A 15,117-nucleotide genomic window follows, 5' to 3' on the forward strand; every position below is an offset into this window, starting at 1 on the left:
ATGAGTTTATTCTTTTTATTTTTTTCTCTAACGTAAGAAGCTAATTTACAAGATATTTTCATTATGCTTTGTGGATAATGATAATCTTTTTTTAGTACTTCCTCAACACTAGCACTGTTTGATGTTGCTTTTCTGTTCCTTCTGAGGAGTAAGGTTTTGCTATTTTTATTTTTTACTTATGCCTAATCTCTCTTTTCTTTCTTCTTTTTTTTTTTACCCCCCCCCCCCCCAGGAAGAACCTAAGAAAGTCCGCTTTGATTATGACTTATTCCTACATCTTGAAGGCCATCCACCAGTAAATCACCTCCGCTGTGAAAAGCTCACTTTCAATAACCCCACAGAGGAGTTTAGAAAAAAATTGCTGCAGGCAGGAGGGGTAAGTGCCACTTTCTTGTAAAAAATAGTATAATCAAAAACTGTTTGTTAGGGTGGTAGGAAGTATAATAACTTCTTAGGAGAGGTAAAGAGAGGATGTACCTCCATGGTTTAGCTATGGACTCTTGCTTTGAGATGAAAAGGTAAGCACACAATTTGCTTAGGTATGAATCTGAAATTATGCTGTTGGTTATAACAGCCTTAAGATTTATGCAGTTCAAATTTATTTTGACAAAAGCCAGAAACAAACAAACGAAAAAGTATCCTCAATTAAGAGAGGAACAATATCTGAGATTTACAATGCATGAACTTTATTATTCAAGTTTATAGAAACCTTTGGGTAAAGTTGAAAGTCACATTAAAAATTATTCAATAGGAATCAATATCAGAATTTTCCTATTTTTCATAGAAAGCATAGTTACCCATTTCATATTTGCATTAATAGCTGTTTTTATTTGTTTGAATCATATGTAAATAAAGGATGGATTTTCTTTTTTAAGGTGATTTTTAACAAAAGACATTGTAAACCTCTGTCCATGTACTTTGGCTAGGATGGGACAAGATTTTAAGTTTCTTGTAAATATAAACATAGAATACTTCCTTGCAGTTAAGTCATCTCTGCAGAGAAATGCTATTATTGACTGGTCAAAATCTGCTTTAAAGTGGTTACCATTGGGATCATCAGCTCCTAATTCAGATGAACTTCTTGTGTTATGCAGGCAGTTTAGACCTAGTCAAATGTTGAAATGTATTCTTTACTCTGATTCCCTTCATTTAGTTTGTCTGGAAAGTTTTTAATAGTTTTGCATCCATTAACTTATTCTCTGTAAATTGCTTAGAACATAATCTCTCAATATGCTTCATTTCACTGATAAACTCTACCTGATATCTTCATATGAAAGAGTTGGGTTTTATGTAGAAAGAACTTTCTCTTCATGGGTGTCAATGAGCAACCATTTGAGAACCTCCAAAATGGCTTGTGGCTCCTTGAAGATGCCTCATGGCTCCCTTACTGCCTCTCCAGGAAAGCTATTGGCTCACTCATAAGAAAATCACCCATGTATATATAATTGTGTGAATGTTCTGGATATGCGGAACCTCTGAAGTCCATTTGTGATTCCAGTTTATAAATCCTAGAGTTGATTTGAGAATGCCAAGGCTTACCTCCTATTTGGTTTAATTTTGAATAATGAATTGTTTTCTAGAGTGAGGTTCATCGATTTCTCAATATTTAGAGTAGGTGTTTTTCAAATGTTAAACCAAGAAATAGATTTTTAGTCATCGTATATTATATAAATGTGTGTGCATTGTTATTACTTTATTAGTGATAAAGAAGATAATAGCCAACAGTGTAACTTTTTATGAAGTACCCCTTTACACCCATGGAACTGTAATTATACATTTTTTAAAGCAAATAATTATTTTAAAATATTTATAAATATATCACCGAGCAGTGTGCCAGTTTTTAACTTAATTGAATTTTTCTATTTACTCAAAGTAACATAGTGAAATGTGTTTACAAATTAGGGAATTTGGTCACAGTGAAGTAACTTGGTTAAGACCACAGTGCACGTAAGTGGTAGAGACAGAATTCAAACCTAGGTCTTTTAGGGTTCATAGCTCTCTTGTTCCACTATTCTGCTTTGCCATCCTTCGGTCTTTTCAGCTGAACTACTAATGTGCAGGTACTTTCTACTACATTTCATTTCACATTATACTATATGTCAGTAGATTGTGGATTAAATGGCTGTTGATGGGCCACTTTCAGAAATGAACCATCATTTATAATATTCTGGGGGAAGTGCACCTTCATGAAGAAATAGGCTCTTGTAATATAGCTCTTGTAAAAGTTAGGGGCTTATGTATTTATTAAGGAGACTATTAAAGACAACTCTATTTTATCCCTTTTTTGCAGTTAATAAGCACAATATTGATGGTATTTGGCTATGCTTAATGCCCTTAACAATCAACCAGTCCATTTGAGATCCTAATCATTCTCATTATTTCTCTTTTTTATGAGTATAGCATTTTATGCTTCTGATTACCGCTCTTGGATGTGTAGTTGGGTAGGTAATTGGAGTGTGTGAATTATGGAACTTAAGTACATCAGGCTTCTGATAAGGGTCATAGGACAAAGTAAATATGACACAAGAACTTTTTTAAACAACCACTTAGTCCCAGGGTACTCAAGGGTTGATTGTGAGCTGGAAGAGAGGTTACAGGTCAGTGATAATGCAGCCTAGTGCAGTGCTGTGCCTGATAAGTTCTCTAGATTCCTTGCCTTTTGCTCCACTCAGCCTTTATCTCAGAATTACCCTTCTTGACATCTAACTTTCCTTCTTTGTATTTCTTTAAGTAATTTTTGAAGCCTGCAGATATTTTCCTATTAGACTTAGACTTTATCTTGACAACACTAAAATAGTAAGTTGAAACATTCAAGCATACTGGTTATTTGACATATCATAACTCCTCCAAGGCAATGTTTCCAGTGTATTTTGTAGTAAAACAGAAATTTAAAAATTCATTCAAAATGATAATCCCATAGATTCTGTTTCACATGGGAAGGTTAAAGTAGCCCTCTATAGAAATGTGAAAGAAAATGTTTATTAGTTGACTAATAAACATTATTTGGCTTACCCATATTTTTTACTCCCTTGTATTATTATTTTTTTTACCCGATCTTTAAATATTTACTATTTTCTTAGCATTAATGCACTCTGTTCTGGTGCTACTTATTTATAAGCCATTATGATTTTACTAGAAATCTTATGTTATGACTATATCACTTCAGATAAACTTTGTGTGTGTGTGTGTGTGTGTGTGTGTGTGTGTGTGTGGTGGGCTGACTTTCGGTGTGGGAAAGGAAGTGCTATGTTCCTTATACCTAAACATTATACGTGCAACATAGATGTATATGTTTTACCTTTAAAGGAAAAAAATGATCCTTCCTTTGTATGTTCTGTGTGAAACCATTATGTAGAGCTTGAGGCGGGAGTAGAATACACTTAACTGTTTAGGCTGTGGTTACTTCTGTTTCACTGTTATGTGTCTGTTTTTTTTAAACCAGAGTAAGTAGCACTATTAAAAGTTGAACTTGGCTTTTCAAGAGATCAGAAAGGTTGTTTATAGAGCTGGCAGCATCTTAGAAATATTATGCTTTTCGGCTCTTAGAAGTTGATATCAAAGAACCTTTCACCAGAAAAATCTTGAAAATTGCAGATTTTTTCCTGCTTCATAATTTCTGAAAACCTAGTTTTTCTTTTTTTTTTGTTGGTAATATTCTTTCTTTTCATTGGACTTCTTTTTGAATATTGCAACTATTTTCTAAATAGCCTCAGAGAAATCTTGGTGTACTCCTTTGGAAGTAATGTACCACATGCCCTCTCTTCTGTAGAATAGTTCCCTAGTATTTAAGTTATCTGTACTTTAAAAGAAAAATAACTTTTGTGAATAGGGTACAGTTAGATTTAAGCATTAGTATCTGAGAATATTGAAATACAGAATGATTCAACTTATAGGATCCTGAAATTTTTTCTAAATTAGAGATCTGATTGGAGCTTTCTGGAGAAATTATAGATTTTGTTTTGGTCTAGACCTCTCAGGCTTTAAGTCAGGAAAATAAGAGGAATCAAAAAAAAGAACAACTGAGAGTTTCTGGAGTTTTTATTTTATGGTCTTTTTTTTTTTTATTATTCCTTTATGGGGGTGGGGGTGGTAAGTAACAAACTATTGGGGAAGACAAGATATAATTTAGTAGTCATCCTTGAATTTTAAACAGAAAAACTAGATATACTCCATTTGAGAAGTACTACTCAGTCCAACTGAGGTATTTCTCTTTGCCAGTTTTGAAAATGAGCTCGTGATCCTCTGGATCAGTGATTTTCAAATCGTGCTCATCAACATGTCAGAATTTTATAAAGTGTTTATAATCAGAATAGATTACCCATGATTTTCTTACTGTTCACTCAATCACTTTCCTAATAGCTAGCAGTTTCAGTCACATTGAAAAACAGTGCATAAGGCTATGACATCTATTACTTTAAGACATTGTATTGAAAGAGGATGAGCTTTTCTTTTGGATGTTGGCAAAATATAGATATATATCGGAAATCATATGTCATATAACTAAGATTCATTATTCTACTAAGGTGTCTCTCTGCATTTCCTGTTGGGCAGGAGTGAGGCCATTTGGAAGAGTTTTTACATCAGGTAGATTTAGGTGAAGTCTTCATTGCTATCATCTTTCAATTGGCTTGCCCTGGGAAAATGATCACATCCTTTTGAATCTCAGTTTATCAGCTGTGAATCAGACATGACCATGTTTTCTTCTCAAGGAGCCTAATCATGCTGTATGTGGCATAGAGTAGATGTGCAGTGTCCCAGTTCCTTTCCCCTTGCTTATTGGTTGATATGATCAACATTTGTTAAACCACCTTTATATCAAGGTAAGGTGAAAAGTCTTTCTTTCTTTTTTTTTTTTTTAAACTGTAAGCAACTTTAGATTTATTCACAGGAGAACATGTTTAGTATCAGTTACTCTGACCAGCACTGTGATGACCCTGTATTAGATTTTAAAAAGATTAGCTCATGGAATCTTTCTTCAAGGAGTTTATACTCTGGAAACCTATATTTTGCTTGCATAAAGTATAACTCCAGTTCCATTTGGAATATTATTCTAGGATATAAATTTTCATTAGAAAAATTACCATTTCTTCCCAGTATTCTTAATTCTGAATTTCTAGCATATTAGACTTCTCAAAGCTATGTTTCCTTAGAAGATTTCATAAGTAGTATGTTCAGGAAAATAGTTGCATACTTGTGCTTCTATGAAGAAAGCACAAAATGGGCAAACATCTTTGGGGGAATGGGTTTATTTTACAGCCGTTCCCCTTTTTTGCCTGGAAATCAAGTGGTCTCCTTCAGCTCTTTATGGGGCTGAGGTAGGGTGTCAGTGGGTTTTTTCCTTTCTTTCTTTTCTTAATTAAACAGGGCAGTCTAAATATGTTGTTCAGCCTATTTTTAAATTACTGGCAAGCAGTTAATTTTGAGGACTGAAAATTAAAATAACCACAACAGTTGTTAAAAGTAGGGTTTCCATAGGCAGAAATCCAATTCTGTTCAGACACCACCTGTTTCAATAGGGCATTTCAGATGTCCATTTGGCAAAATTTGCAGGAAAAGACACAGGGAACATGCTTTCATTTTGTATTAAGTCTGTAGCATAATTCAGTCCCATTTCTCAGAGTGACAGTGTAATTTATGTATGATCCATTTTATAAGGAATAAATTGGAATCTTTTGAGACACTGTTTATTATGAAGTGGAATTCAGGTCCACGGTGGGCTCCAACAGGGGGTTTTGGTTATTAAAGTGCTCAAGTGCTCTTGTGACAAGGAACTTTCACCAGGGCAGCTGTATTAAGCTGTCTGAACACTGCATCATATTGCAAGATTCTGGAATGAATCTTGTATAGGGTGGTTTAGTATTTCCTTTTGTAGGTGGGAATTGAGAATACTCCTGATTTCTAAGCTGAATGGATCATGTTCTTCTCCCCTGAAATTTTTATTTATTTTGAATAGGTACAGTACAAAATTATGTACAATGAAAAGTAAATCTTATTCCAGGCCACCAATGATGCCGTATTGAATAACCTGGAACATAGTTCTTTGTGCACATTGACAAGTGTATCTGTAGGATAAACTCTTAGCAGTAGAATAATGGTTCCATGTAAAAGTAGAATTTAAATTTTGATAGACATTTGACAGATCAAAGAGGCTATACTACTCTATACTTGCGCCAATAATGTGTAAGAATGTCTGTTTCTCCACACTGTGAATTATTAAAATTTCCCCCCAATCTGATGAGTGAAAAATGGTATTTCATTTTTAATTCATATTTATTTTATGGGTGATGATGAGTATCTTTTCATACATTTAAAAGCCATTTTTATTTCCTTCCAAAGAACCACATTTTAATATATTTTAAATGGGAAACATTCTGAGTGTCTCAGTTTCAACTAAAGTTATGAATGCTGTTTCCACATGCTTGTATTTGGAAAGGTTACAAAAAGATACTGAAGCCTTTTTGACCATGGTTTGTGTTTTAGGGCTTTTCTTCCGTTGTATAACAAATTAGATTTTTAGGAACTGATTTGTTAAGTCTTTGGCTTCTGCAAATATAAGTGACTTTTGTAGCAAATTCACCTCAACAGCACCCAGAGATGAATAGCTGACTGCTTATTTTTAAAATAACTCAAAGAAAATAATACATAGAAGATTATTTTAGTGGCTGTCACTGGACAGCTTCATTAGATTTTTGGATATTTGTTTTGCGGCAAGTGGCCTTTTTGTTATTTTCTGATATACATCATCCTAGAATTGGCTGCCTCAAAAGATAAAAGAGGCTGCTGTTTTTTCACCTGCATTGATAAAAGGTAACATTTAAATAAGTACAAGGTCAAGCAGGCTGCCTTATTTTCTTGGTTATCAGAGTTGAGGTTAATTTTCTGTCATATTTAGTATTTTCTTCTTTCTGTATCTTTGGTTTTTCCCCCCAAGCCTAGAAAATTAAATCATGAAAGTGGAACATACATATAATTAATTAAGAGAATGTCGGAGTTGTTTGTCTTGATTAAAAATGTGACATATATCTCAGATTCTTTGGAGGAAAGCGTGGTCACAATAGTAGAAAGTTACTTATGTCAGTATATTTGGTGGTTTTTTTTGGTTTAATATCTTCTGAAAACCACACAAGTTGATTGCAAAACACTTAGACCTTTGAAAATATGTGCACATACAAAATATCTGTAGTATAAACAGATTCTTCATTCCCAACAACGTATTTACTTTTTAAACAAGGAGGGAAAAGAGAGGGTTACCCTTGTCACTCAGTCTAAAGCTCAAAAACTCTTTCTGTGTTACATGAGCAAATGTAAAAGAAAAAGAAAGGAAATAGTTAGATGTTCCTGGAATACATACTAAGGAAAGTTCTGTTGAATACTTAGCTGTCAATCTTGGGATATGTGCCAAATTTTTCTGATGACTCTCCTTGGAGTAACAGTTTAGCTGACTACATGTAGGAGGCTCTTAATGTAAGCACCTTAATTTAGTCTTGAAAGGAAATGCTGTGTTATCCGAAAGAAAAACTATCACTTAAAACTACCCTCACTCCTCCCCTTCCCCACCACACCCATAGAGTTAAGTAAATAAGAAATAAACAGAAAAGGGTGGGGGTGAGTGGGGGTGGTGGTAACTAAGAAATATGAATCTTGGAGAATTTTCAAATTAAAAAATGAATAATTCTTTCCACTTTGCACTTGTTTCAAAGCTACACATAAAGTTTGTCCAATAATCTGGATTTACTTCTAGGATGGTAAAGCAGTGGCTAATGAGAGCAGCTTCCTATTTTGATTTTTCCCACTGGGTAATTTTTGGGTTCGTACTCTTTATAATAGTAAGTAAAAACAATGTTTTAACTGAGGGGGTGGAGAGAAGGTGAAGGGAGGCTATTATTAACATTTTATTTTCTGAAATGTTCTTGTTCCATATGTTATAGGAAGAGTAGGCTGATCAGGATTTGAAGGTAGCAGTTTAAAAAATAAATGTCTGAGACTCTTGAGATAGATATTTGTGTTATGTTTGGAGAGTGGGGGTAGATGTTAAGTGGTTTAATGTAGTTAACCTTTCTTATCAGAAGTGACACAACCATAGCTTAATAGAATGTTTGATTCAAATCCTAAGGCATTAATTCAGTTATTGGACCTGCTTTTAATTTACCTTGGACCTTAGGTCGGTATAATAACTCTAAAATGAGCATAATACCCCCTGCTTCCCTGTTGTGGTTATTAAATAAATTGTGGTATATAGTTACACAGTCAGCAATAATTATTTTATTTGTTGCAACAACTACTTTTTTTTCTACACGTATGTTATGCTTTGGGTTAGATCATGGTTTTTGCTACCTGAAAAGGTGAAAATAAAGGGTTTCTATCCCAAGGCTTAGACATTATAATGGTGTTCTACTAGAAAGGTCATGCTTCAACTTTAAGGAGGAATCTAATTTTTTCCTGATTATCACATAAATACATATTAACTCCAGAAAAGGTAGACTTTCTTGGAAAGCAAAAAGAAGAAAATTATTTATTATGATTCCTCAAGAAACTATAACCATTGTTAGTATTTTACATTGTATTTTATGTAGATAAGATCGTATTGAATTTTCAGTCTTAACATGAATTCCTGGTGACACAAGAGATGGTTTTGTGTAGGTTAGGTAGTCAGAAATCTGCTTGTATATTCTCCCTGACAAATTAGAAATAAGTACCTCTATCTCGCTCAGCTGCTTGAAGCTCCAGTCCGAGGAACATGGGGTGGCTAGTGTAGCATGGGTTGGATTTCAGCTGCTGCCCTTCCTATTGAGTGAGGACCCGTGTGCAGGGCACAGTCTGGAGATGATGTGCAGTGGCCCTATGTATAGGTATAGAGAAAAGGTGATTTTGGACCTTAAAACAAATCTGTGTTGTCTGAGATAGTCTAGACAGGACTGATCTGGGGAAAGAGTGACAAACCTTCTTCGTTTGTTCTCAGGGTATTCCAATTTTGAGTAGCCATGTCTTTTCTGAGGTTCAGCCTGACCTCACGTTCTGCTTTATGATTTTTGCTTGTGGTTCTCATTATCCAGTATCCACAGATATCTATATAGGTTTGGTTCACGTAAAGGAAGCAAGAAGGCTTTGGATAAGACCATTGTGCAACTCATCCCCATTAGCTCAACAGGGGATTTCAAATGCCAGTGACTGTGGGGCCAGGCTAACCCTTTCTAAAGAACATGGCTTCAAACACTGATTGACCAGCTGAACTATCTAGCCCTTGCTAATGGGGATTTCACACAACGAATAATGATTTTTTTTTTTAAACTAGAGATTTAATAAAGTGGCATTTTCCTTTCTAATGATTTTGAGCTCTGAGTGCTTTGGCAAAAGGACATCAGTGAATTCTGGGTCAGGGATCCTCTAGATCTTAATAACCCTTACCATTAATTACAATACTTTCTGCTATATACAGTTTCAGATGTATATCTCTGACTTGACTCTTCACATAGATCCCAGGCTCGAACTGGGTCTTGTTCTTGTTGAATCTTCTTTTCCTTTTGCATTTTATGTTTTTTTTCTTTCTTGAATTTCTGTTCCTACTCTTGAAAAAGAAGGGATTCTCTGTCTGTGGAAGGGGTTTATTTATTTTTTTTCATCTTGCGCCTCTCTCATGGTTAAGTTTCTTGAGCTTTTCTCTCTTCATTCGCAGTATCTCCTGGGATCATCAAATCTGACTCCAATTCTTTTTTATTCTTTTTTCTGAAGAGATATTTTTATGGTTTCTATACATATGTCCAATTTGAGCTTCAATTTCAGTTCTTTGTGTTTTTAATTAAAGAAAAACACGTTATAGGTAATCTCTATTTTGATTTACCTTTCTTAAATGAAAGTAATTGAAATCAGCGATGTATATGCCTCTGTATTGCATATTACAGGACATAACTTTCTCCCAAGCTCCCAGTTAAATGCTGTAGTCCATTAGTCGGCCTTGATTCTAATAACTAAACCTTTATGAATCATTGCTATGCGGAGTAGCTTTTTCACTGCTCAGTATTCTGTACACATATGTAGATTTCTTTTGCTGTAGTGAATATGGCACAGCAGTTAAAAGGGCAGACTGTTAATGAACAAACCTTTTTTCAGATTTCGGTGTTGGCATTTTGTAACTGTGTAACTTTGGAAAATTACTAACCTCTGTTAATTTGTTTCCTCGTTTTTGAAATGGAACGTTGTGTGTCATCTACCAGGATATAGTAGTTGTGAGGATGATGTGGGATGACGTGGGACAATGCATGAGGAGTGCTAAACATAGCCACTGTTTTATAGGAAAAGCCCAGTAATACTCTTATAATTATTAATACATTTAGATTCTAGGCATGTGAGTCAGTTCTTATTTTCATGACTGTACGATGAATAAATCATACAGTTTTGCACCTGGAAGAATTCTTTGATATAATAGGTCAAGCAGTTCATTTTACAGATGAGTAAATTGAGGCATCAAGTGCTGAAGTGCTTGATCAATCAAGGGGTAGCTGAGTCGGGGTCTTGGGTCACCATTCTTATGTACTTTCTCTAAGACAGAAAAATGCTAGTTTTCTTTTTAAAATGCAATTAGAAGAAAATGAGAATTTTTAAATAAAGCAACCCCCCGGGGCTACTTCTCGTAGTTGCCTTAGGACCAATAGCACCATTCTGCATGCATCCCCTTCCTGAAGACAAGCTGGGCAAACTGCCAGAGTGGAGCAGCTCACTTGTCTCTGGCAGCAGGAGATTTTATCCTTTTGATTCTTTCTTTGTAGACTCAAGTTCCCTCTGCAAAACTGATTTCTCTTGTGTCTGAAAATCCAGTTTTAGCAGAGAAAATGATGATTAGAAATTCCCCACTCCCCTTCACAAACACATACACACTTTCTTAAACCAGCACCAATCTATCTGTGGGGATTGGTTATGTTTTTATTTTCCATAAATTAGAGGCAAGCATTATTTTTGGAATCATTTTTTTCAGTTGAACAGCAAGGGTTTGCATGACTTTAGAAGTGGTTTTACTTGGCATTAGCCAGCATATGAAAAAAGACTATAATAAAGTCAACAAAATAACTTTGTAATCTACCAGGTTTTTGAAAGTAGAGATGCAAATAAGTCATGGGTAGTGCTTAGATATTTAAAAAGTTTCTCCTCAGGGTTGGAAAGTAGGATGATAATACCCTTTATTAGAATCAGCTTACTGTAGCTGGCTTGCCACCTCTTCTTTGGGGAGGTGGCTTTAGTATCTCTCTTTCTCTCTTGCGTGCACACTTGTACACACATACGATTAAAAAATCAGGATTTGTAACCTATAAAAATAGTTTCAAATACTTGAATCTAGGACTGGTAGGAGGCAATTCTCGATAGAGTTAATTCTATTGTAAGGGCAGAATGAAACTCCTCTAGTGAAGAAATATATTAGCGAACTCTACCTGGTAGATTGTTAGTCTCTACTTCTTTGACCAGAAATACTGGCAGATAAAAAGCGATTTGACATGAAGTTTTTTCTTATTATAATTGTGGTAATAAGTAACAGAATGAGGAAAGATAAGAATAATAGATCAATAACTCCTTACTATTAACAGAGTTAATCATCTGTTTTTTCATTTAGCACGTGTGGATAAAATTATACTACATAGCATATTACCAAACTTCTCTTTTTGTACTGTAAAATTATTCAAGCATTTATTCCCTCAACATGTATTTGATTGCCTCTTCTTTACTAAGTACCTACCTTATTGGACTTTTGAGAGGATTAAATCAGACAATGTGCGTGTTTTTCTCCTAGCAGCCAATAAATATCATTTGGAGCTGAATGTGAATTTCCCTTACTAGACTATAAGATTCTGACATCAGTAAATTTGAATTAAAAAAAAATAAAATGTTATTTATTATATTATAATTGATAATACGAGGATTACATGTATTTTATATGTAAATTATAGATCATCTTAAATCTATCCGCACATTTAAGAATGAGAACCAGAATGAAACTAGTGAGATTTAGACTAGCTATATACTTCTTCCTGGCCCATCCCCTTTGTCTTTTGCAGGTGAAACCACTCTCCCGAATTTTCCTGAGCTTTTCAGTGTGATTTTTACCACAAACATATACATTCCTTTGTTCAGCTGATCTTTTATGAAAATGGTATGATATGGCATGTAATTTTTCTGTAACTTGCTTTTTTTCACTTCACAGTGATGAACTTTATATAGTGCTATTACAATTTTTTAACATTTCGCTGCTGTATAAAGCCTATAGTGACTATATCATAATTTGGCATGCATTCTCTTATTGATCAATGTCTAGTCTACCTCTTCTTAATTTTGTTTACATTTTGCTTCTGTGAACAGTACAATTTTGAACCATTTTATAAATGTCTCCTGTGCACATGTGCAAGCGTTTCTCTAGGGCAGTGGATTTCAAGCTTTTATGACTTTGACCCACAGGAAGAAATATGTTTTCCCTCCTGATTAAGTACCCACATATTCAGTATACATATACAGACTGAGACAAAAGTTTCACAAAGACATGCTTACATTCACTACATGAGACTCATTCTATTGTATTTTGTTCTGGTTGATTACATTTATTTAAAAAGGGTGGTGCAATCCCCTGTATTGATCTGTAGTGTCACTAATAGATTCTATTTGAATAGTACTTTTACTCATTGTGGTTCTCAAACTCTAGGGCCCATGAGCATCACCTGGAGAGCTAATAGCTGTAGGGATTCCTGGCCCCCACTGCAGAGATTCTTATTCAGTAGGTCTGGGGTGAGGTTTAAGAATCTCAGTTTCTAATACACATCTAGACAATACTGATGTTACTGGTCCACTGACCTCGTTTAGAGCTATAGTGCTTTAGGATGTATAACTAGGAATGAAATTGCTGGGTCATAGAGCATTCACATATTTAGCTTTATATTATTTTATATAGTAGTTGTATATAAATTATTTCACATAGTAGTTAGAACAATTTAGACTTGCATATGAACAATGTGTGAGTTCACATTGTGCTAAATTCTTGTCAGACTTGTTCATCTATATCTACTTAGAATGAATAAAGTTGTATCTTATTTGTTTTTTATTGGTCTGGATGAACTCGAGCATGTATTTCAGTAGCCATTCATATTTCTTTCTCTGTGAAGGGCTTGTTGTCGTCTGTTCATTTTTCTATTGATTTGTTGCATGTCTTTTTGTATCCTGGAGATACAAGTCCATCATTTGTTACATTTATTGTAGATACAAGTCCATTATTATATGTTGTATTTATTGTAGATATCTTTTCCCAGTTTTGCCTAGTTAGAGACTTGTGTTTTCATTTTCTTCATTTGATAGACAGAATTCTTAATTTAAATCTAAATGTAGTCCTTTTTTATGGTTAGTTTTTTTTCTCTCTCATTTAATCTGTTCTCCTATATAACGGGGTCATACAGATATTCTTCTGTATGGTTTTTTCCCCCTCCCAAAAAAGTGTTTTAGGAGTTTTATCTAACATTTAAATATTTCAAACATCTGGAATTGATTTTTTTTTGTATGGTATGAAGTAAGGGTCTAATTTGAATTTTTTTCTATATAGAAAATCAGTTTCGGCACATTATATTGTCTATGCTTTCCCCAATGATCTACAGTGCCTACCCTGTCAAATATCAGACTTTCTTATGTTGGTGAGTATGTTTGGGGAGCTTTTCAACTCTTTTCCATTGGTCAGTTTGGCCATCTCTGCAATAATACTATTTGTGTTGTAATTGCTGTCATTTTATATTGAGGTTTGCTGTATAATGTGATGTTTTATTACATCATTCTTTTTCTTCATATAAATTTTAGAATCATTTGAAGTTTTCTGAAAAACTGTTGGGGTTTGGATGGAAATTACATTGTATCTGTATATGATGAGTATTCTTATCCATGAACCTACACTTTCTTTGATAGTTTTTAAAGGGATAAAATATTTTTGAAAAAGGTTTACCTCATTTTCTGCTTTTTTTATTCCTAGGCATTTAATATTTTTTATTGCTATTATAAATGGATATTAAAAAATGTTTCCTGTGATGTGGAGATTTGTAGTTTACCTTTGCATATTTTATCATTTTTAGCCATCTTGGTAAACTTATTAATTCCAGTAATTTTTATGCATAAGTTCTTCTGTTTTTCTATGTGGATGACCATATTATAAGTGAATAATGATACGTCTTCCTGATTTTCAGTTCTCCTATTCTTTTTCTTCCCTGTTGTAATTCTGTGTTACATAAATTGGCCAGTAAAGTATTAAGTAGCAAAAATGATATTCTTGATTTTGAAGGAAATGATTCTAATAATTCACTATTTTGAATGTTGTTTGCATGAGATTTTGGTAGCTATCCTTTTGTCAAGTTAAAGAAGTTATCATCTAGTCTTGTCTTATTAAAAGTTTTGTTTATTTTCTTTTTTTAAAATCATAGATTTTGATTTTATTGAACATGTTTTCAGCATCTATTGAGATAAACAGGTGGGCTTTTTTTCTCCTTTAACCTGTTAATATAAGGTGTAGCGGCATTTTTGTCATGCTTACAAATTCTTGGAACAAACCCAACTTTGTGTTGCTCTATTAGATTTTATTTCCCCCCGCTATTGAATTCATTTGTTTAAAAGTTTTTCCCCACATTCTTGAGTGAAATTAGCCTGTGTTTCTTTTTCTCAAAGAAAATTCAGGTTTTGTTATCTTAATTATCTTCACCATGTAAAATGAGAAGTCTTTCTTTTTCCATTCTTTGGAAGAGTTTCTGTAAGATTGAACTTAACTTTTCCTAGAACTTTCTTGTAAAACCTTATAGGCCTGATGTTTTCTTTGTCTCCTTATTCACTTTAATAGTTAAAGGACTTTTCTTGATTTCTGTTTCATTTTGGGTTAGTTTTGGGTAAGTCATATTTCTTTTCAAATTTACTTTAAAATTTGCCAACATAAAATTATTTGTAATATCCTTATGTGTTTAATTTGTGCTGTACTTGCAGATGATTCCCCTTTTTCCTTCCTGTTGCTTAAATGTGCTTTCCTCCTTTTCTTAATCTTTCCTAGAGAATTGTGAATTTTTAAAGTTATTTTCAAAGAAATAATCTTAGACTTTATTAATTATTTTGTATTTCTTTTTG

The 15,117-nt window shown here is 33.8% G+C and overlaps 1 protein-coding gene across 8 annotated transcripts in view; it reads left to right on the forward strand.

The window, feature by feature from the left end:
• MLLT3 (MLLT3 super elongation complex subunit) overlaps positions 1 to 15,117 on the forward strand; it is a 265,987-nt gene that overhangs the window by 165,085 nt on the left and 85,785 nt on the right. For all 8 annotated transcript variants that reach the window (XM_077148051.1, XM_077148048.1, XM_077148053.1 and 5 more), the window contains one exon: positions 233 to 376. In XM_077148051.1, coding sequence (XP_077004166.1) covers positions 233 to 376 — 144 coding nt within the window. The remainder of the gene's footprint in view (positions 1 to 232; positions 377 to 15,117) is intronic.

The sequence above is a fragment of the Tamandua tetradactyla genome, chromosome 2 (genome assembly GCF_023851605.1).
Source record: "Tamandua tetradactyla isolate mTamTet1 chromosome 2, mTamTet1.pri, whole genome shotgun sequence".
NCBI lineage: Eukaryota > Metazoa > Chordata > Mammalia > Pilosa > Myrmecophagidae > Tamandua > Tamandua tetradactyla.